Consider the following 7,247-nt stretch of genomic DNA (forward strand, 5'->3'; position numbering starts at 1 on the left):
GCATTAGGAAAATACACTCAAGAAAAATAAACTAGTTGCAAACATAAAAATAACAACTTTTATAGCTTCATTCCCCAGTAAGATGATTAGTTCTTTAGTCAATATCCTCAAAGAAGTCTCCAACTTCTAAATGAGTAATATTTGTTAGGCCTTCAAAATTATCATCTTTATATGCAAGATGTGCCTTAGAACCATATTTATTTGAGGGACCTGCTTCATCATCATTATTTTGAAAGGTCAAGTGTGCCTCCACATTATTTTCTTTTTTCTTGAGGGAAGCTTGATAAAATTTGATAAAATGTTCTGGCGTACGACAAATGCATGCCCAATGACCTCTCATACCACATCGGTAACACATACTAGCTTTACCTTTTGAGAACCCTTGTTGTTCTTCAATTTATTTCCATCATAATGACGATAATTGTTTCGCCCCCTGCCACGTCCACGTTTACGACCATGTCCACGATTACGGTAATTATTTTGTTTTCTTTCAAACTTGTCATATGTTGCTACAACATTCACTTTCAGAAATGGAGCTGACCCGGTGGGACGAGCTTCATGATTTTTCATTAATAGAGTATTATTCTGCTCAGCCACAAGTAGGCATGTGATTAACTCAGAATATTTCTTAAAATCTTTTTCACGGTATTGTTGTTGTAGCACCACATTTGAAGCGTGAAAAGTAGAAAATATTTTTTCCAATAAGTTCTCATCTGTGATAGTGTCTCCACATAATTTTAATAGAGAACTTACTTTAAAGATAGCAGAATTATACTCACTTACGGTTTTAAAGTCTTGCAACCTTAAATGCATCCACTCATACCGACCTTTCGGTAATACTGTAAGTTTTAGGTGGTCATATCGATCCTTCAAATTAATCCATAATTCAAGTGGATCTTTTACGGTTAAATATTCAGTTTTTAACCCTTCATGTAAATGATGACGAAGGAAAATCATGGCCTTCGCTTTATCCTGATTTGATGCTTCATTTCCTTGTATAATAGTATTTCCAAGACCTTTAGCGTCAAGGTGAATTTCAGCATCAAGAACCCATGATAAATAGTTCCTTCCGGTGATGTCAAGTGCCACAAATTCAAGTTTTGATAAATTTGACATAGTGAAAACTATCATAAAAGATGAATAAGTTAGAGAAATAATTATAATAATAAACAATTAATGAAAACAAAACGATTAAGGTAAAAGAAATGAAAATAGAGCTATATCATGTTAACAATCTACTATTTCATTTTATTCTTGCCATAAAGTAGAAATTACATACTTGTTTCATTTCACTTTATATTATTGATATATATGTGTTAATAGAATTGAACGTGATTTATATGTTCCAATAAATATAAAGTAATTAAAAAATTATTGCTTGTCAATTCATTTCTCACAGTTCTTCAAAATGCCTTAAAGATATGTTTTGATCCAGGGAGTTCATGACATTAGTGCATAGCTAGTTTGATGACTTTGAGGTCCTCTAAGAGTTGAGCACGGAAGGAAATAGTTATTTAATCACTGCAATGTACTTAAATTATTTAAGATGCCCAAGCGCACAAACAATCTGCAAACAGTGAGCATATGAGATGTACTGCCATAAATAAGATGATTATAATGATATATACCTTAGTAAAATATGGCTCAACTTAGCGGGAGTTAAGAATAAAATTAGAGCTTCGTGCTGATAACTTGTTATAAAATAAAAGTAATGCAATAAAATGTAAATAAGAAGAGATAGAAAGAAGGGAGAAGTGTTTTCTTCTTTCACTTTGGTGTATTTTTCCATTGCAATTATATGGCCTTTTATAAGCATAAAAAGTAAAGATGAAGGACATAAAGTAGGAAATTTAATCTTTAAGTTATTCACAACATGGGCATCCAATGTAGCAGTCAATGTAGTATCCAAAATAGTATCCAATGTACAAACTATTCATAACAATTTTCTAATAAATGTCGCATATATTGGTCATAGGCTGGAAGAACGCATGTGTTTCCATTTCATTTTTCTCATCAACGCACCGCCCTGACACCCCCCCCCCCCCCCCCACCACCACCACCACCAAAGAAAAATAGATTTTTTCCACATTGCCACGTGCCTTAATTGTGAACTGATCAAAGGAAAAGAAAAAGACAATATAAAAAAGTTTTATTATAGCTCATGATGTACGTTATTGTACTAAATTTTGTTAATCTTCTAACCCTTTAACTAGTTTGCCACACTAGCTACCTAACATGCATGAAACTTATGGTTCATTATAATCCATGAAAAGGAAAAATGAAGGGTACTATCGTAATATAGATATTTAGTATCATATACTAAATCATAATATTACCTTAATAATTAAAATTTAAAGAAAAAATACGTATTTTTAATTAGTGGCATGCCTTTTAAACGCAGGGAGAAAAAGAAAAGCCATCTTGAAGACTTGGACTATTTATTCTATTTTTTATTGACAAAATTTATGCACCATATATAGGGGATACTAAAGGAAAAAGTTTATGCAAATTAAATTAACTTATTGAAATAGTATCTCCGATTTATTTGATGTGACACCATTACTGTAATGAATTTATGACTTTAGTTTGGTTCTAGTTTTATATGAGCTGTATCGGAAAGAATAATAAAATCTTTTATTACTTTCTCGTTTCAATTTATGTGACACACTTTTTTATTAGTCTGTTTTAAGAAGAATGACATATTTTTTATATTTAGATATAATTTAACTTTAAATTTTTATGTTACACTTATTGAGAAGCTTTTATAGTTATACAAATGTCATGGTCCAACAAAGCCTTTACTCTTTCTGCTTTTGAAACTAAAAGTTTCAAAAGTATTCTTTTTTTTTTCATTAAACCTCACGAAGTCAAATTACGTCACATAAATTAAAACAGAAGTAATTATATATTGAACATTAATAGTATGATATAGAATTTCAAATTTGATAAAGTAAATAAATTTAAAATTCTTCAAATCTGGAAAAATTTTGTTTAATGATACTCCCTCCAGTTCACTTTAACTGATTTTTAATTGTATTTCACATAGGAATCCAACTTTTAGCACTAATTAATAATGAAATTGACTATATTAATCTTAATTTGCTCATTAAAAATACAACAAATACTCCTAGGCTCTTTACTCCAAGAACAACTTTGGGAAAAAAATTAATTCCTTTTTTATATATTTTAAAAAAATCAAATATTGGACCAAAGAAAAACTAAAAAATCAACCGAATGACTAATGTTTATGGATTATGTCCAGTGTCCTGGATATCGTTGCAAGATGAGAAGTATAACAGATAAATTGGCGTGAATATATATTAGTACCTTTTTTTTAATGTCTATTGAGGGCTTTTCTGTTTTCTTAATTTCAAAAACTTTTATGAGGAGGTGCATGTTCAGTAACTATCCTTTATACTAGTACGAAGCTGTCATAGTCTTAGATTCTTCCCTATGTCCCTTAATGAATAACTCCACGTAATAATTTTAACTACTTTAACGGCAGTATTACAAAGATAGTCGCAGCCCGGTAAAAAAAAATGCACTTTGCGTGGTAAATAAAAATGAAAACCATAAAATCATCAATTACTACGATCCTACATGTTTGCCCTTAATAGATTTTTTTAAATCTAAAATCTTTCACATGTCAGTTTATTAAGTACTGCATATTTTTTTTTTCACAATCACTTATAGCTCTTAATAGATTTGCGCAAATTCAAGCTTTTGCATATAATTAGTTATATTAGTAAATATAAGGAAAAAATTTGCACTATGACTATGTATAATTTCCAATTTGGTCCCCCCCCCCCCCCCATTCAAGGCACACTTGCTTCTCTTCTCATACACGGAAAATACAAGTTTAATCACACAATTAAGTTGATGTAGAATAGCGGAGAGACATTCAAAGCCGGCATTACTGACCACCGACTCCTTAAAAATCATAGAGATTCCAATAAGCAATAAAAAACACAAAACTCCTTTAATTTCTCATGACTTTCTCAAAGTCAACCTCTCTTCGATCTCTGTACGTATATAAAAACAAAGTACTTCATTCCGAACTTGAAAACAAAAAAAGCCAATAATATTCCTAAATTTCTCTCACTTTTTTGTCAAAAAATGGGCAACGGCTGCTACTCTCTTTGTCCTTCAAAATCATTAACAATTAAGCTGATATTTCGCGATGGAAAAACCAGGATCGTCGCCGGAAAAAGACTAGCCGGAGAGATAATGTTCGAGTTTCCCGATTGCATGGTTTGTCATGCACATTCATTCTTCATTGGACAACCAATTCCTGTCTCAGCCATTGATGATAAGCTAAGGAATGGCGATGCATACTTTGTTCTCCCACTCGATTACTTCTCAAACAAAGTGCTTTCGGCTTCTTCTCTTGCTTCCTTAGGTTCTAATAACACTAATAAAAGAGCTCCAGTTAATTTCAAGAATCCTGCTTTTGAATATGTTAAGGGGTCCAATGGTAGGGTTTTGATAAAAGTTGCACCTGAGTTTATGATCAAATTACTTCAACGTGGAAATGAGGATAATGGAGATGAGAATTGTGATGGTAATTATATTTTATGTAGCACACCGGAGTTGAAGAAGCAATATGAGCAATTGGTAGGGCCAAAAGGGCAAATATGGTCTCCTAAGTTAGAGACTATTTCTGAATATAAGATTAGGTATTCACCTTGCAAGATGATTGGCTTAGAATGGAAACAGAAAGAATAGTGAATCAACCATTAATGAGTTCAGAATGAGAGGATTTATCATATCTATATATTTTATATTCTTTTATATATACGCAGTTCGAGCCAAATTAAAAGCAATGGGCTCAAATGAACTCATAAAACATGTCTTTAATTGCCGTACAGAACTCTTTTCCTCTTCTTTTTTTTTCCAATTATTTAGATGTAAAAGTTGATATTTGCATTTTCTACTAATTCCCAAATTGTAACTGTATCTAAGGATGTAAAAGACAATATCCATTTATATGATGTCCCCAGATATCAATTCCAACAAGTTATAGCACAAAAAAACCAACCACATCAGGTATATTTATTTTTGCCTTTATTTTAGATTTTTAGTGTTAGATTATTCAAAACTGTTAGAGTACTAGAGAAAGGCTGATTTTGTATTTGGGTCATTATTGTAATTAGAATTGGCTCATGTTGTATTTGTTTGTAATTGGGTCACCGGGTCAAGACCCACTATTTATAAATGACTTTCCCTATTATAAAGATACAGATTTTCATTTACTCAATACAAGATATCCGCTTCTCTCAGCTCATGAACTTTTACTTTAATTTTGTCATTTCTTTTCCAATTCTCCGTACTTAACATGGTATCAGAGCGTAGATTTTGGTAGATCGTCTCACTCGCTTCCGATCGATGTTAGCCTTTTTAATTTTCATCGAGTTTTGGTTCTGATTGCTTTTACACTGGATTAGGGTTTTGGTTGGAGTTTCGTCGGATAATTTCATCGTATTATTGCTTGTTTCTGTTGGATTTCAAGTCACTATGGATGTTTTGACCGGACCTGGGTGATCTATTCGCCTTTTTCGATTCTCAAGCTAGGGTTTCCTCGTCGATATCTTGCTGCACCGCCGAAAATTCTGTTCACAAAGGATGTTCTCTTTTCGGTTGCAAAAGAGGGGGTAAATCAGTTTCTTCTTCATATCTCATAAGTTTGTTGATTGTTTTTTTTGTTTGTTGTGATATTTTCCTATCAATGACCAACGATAACCCTGCTGTTACACCTTCTTCTTTCTCTACTGCACCTCGTACTGTGTTTCATGAGGATGACTTTTCACATCTGTGTCATCCACTGTATGTGCACCCATCAGATGTACTGGGAACCTCTTTGGTTTCCAGTCCGTTTGATGGAACCTGCTATGGCAGCTGAAGGAGGAACATCTTAGTTGCTCTCTCCATTCGCAATAAACTTGATTTTATCAATGGTACCTCCACAAAGCCACCTCATGGCTCTCCTCTAGCATGCCAGTGGAAAAGATGTAATGATCTTGTAGTGTCATGGTTGGTTAATTCTATGTCAAAAGAAATATCTCGTAGCATAGAGTATTCTGAGTATGCTAAGGATATTTGGTGTGAATTAGAGAGATATGATGTTGATACCCAATTTTTTTATATGTATTTTTATATGCAAAATACTTTCAAAATAGCATATACATGCATATATAAGTATGTCCAAATATTTTAGTATTTTTCCTAATTTCTAAAAGATTTTTAAATCAATTTATTGCCCTATTTTAACAATACAAAAACCAATAATTGTTCTTCAAATTATAATTTTGGTGATTAACTTATTTTATTCTCACATTTATACCAAAATATAGCTAAAGTAATTTTTACGCATTTTTACAAATTTATTTAGTATTTTTAAAGCTAAATTACATATAATTGCAATTTTAGCATATTTTAAGATTTAATAGCATTTTATAATTGTGAAATTGACTCAAGTGTTTTTTAATTTAATATTTGGGTATTACTAATTAATTTAGTATTTTTAATTTGTTTCAAAAATTATTTTACCTATTTTTATAAAATAAAAAGGGAAAAAGTGGCAATTTAAAATCTAGCCCTAACTATTTCAATTTTGGCCTAAAATCAGCCCCCAATTAAACCCCAATTTAATTTTTTAAACGGACCAGCCCAATTCAATTTAACCCGCCCCTGACCCAACTAAAATCTACCTGACCCAGACCCCCTCTTATCTTGGCCGTTGATATCTGAGATCAACGGCCCCTACCCATTATTGGTTTTTTTAATCCAAACGACTACCCTAATCCCCTCATTTCTCTTCTATCAGCCGCCTCTAAACGCTTCACTCTCTCAAACTCTCTCGAATGTTCTCAAAACCCTAATCGCCTCCTACCGTCTTCAACCTCAAAACCCCCGGAATCCATGGCTTCTCAGGTCATGGAAACCCTACACTCACCCTTCATTGCTCTTATGCGCCTGGTACTTGGAGATTCGAGGTGTGACCTCGAAGGTTTCCGCTCAGATCTTCGTCGATCCAAGATTCTACGGCCATCTCGGTCTTGCTCTGGCGTACAATGGTGTTTTGAGCCTGGTTCTGACTTCTCCGACTGAGATTGGACCTTTTCCAAGCCTTTCTCATTTCTAGGGATCTTCTGAAACCCTAACTCTTCGAGGTTTTCTCCGATCTTTTTAGATTTGTTATGTATCTATGCTCTACTTGAGTTTTCAAAACGATTTCCCTAACTTTTCTT

The 7,247-nt window shown here is 32.8% G+C and overlaps 1 protein-coding gene across 1 annotated transcript; it reads left to right on the plus strand.

The window, feature by feature from the left end:
* Positions 1-4,049: 4,049 nt before the first annotated feature.
* LOC107825413 (uncharacterized) lies at positions 4,050-4,991 on the plus strand. Its single transcript, XM_016652302.2, has one exon. The coding sequence runs from the start codon at positions 4,117-4,119 to the stop codon at positions 4,723-4,725; it is 609 nt and encodes a 202-aa protein (XP_016507788.1). The 5' UTR covers positions 4,050-4,116; the 3' UTR covers positions 4,726-4,991.
* The last annotated feature ends 2,256 nt before the right edge of the window (positions 4,992-7,247 follow it).

This window comes from Nicotiana tabacum, chromosome 11 (assembly GCF_000715075.1).
Source record: "Nicotiana tabacum cultivar K326 chromosome 11, ASM71507v2, whole genome shotgun sequence".
Lineage (NCBI taxonomy): Eukaryota > Viridiplantae > Streptophyta > Magnoliopsida > Solanales > Solanaceae > Nicotiana > Nicotiana tabacum.

Coding starts and splice junctions, on each gene's coding strand:
- LOC107825413 (XM_016652302.2), top strand. CDS start 4,117: ATGGGCAACGGCTGCTACTCTCTTTGTCCTTCAAAATCATTAACAATT.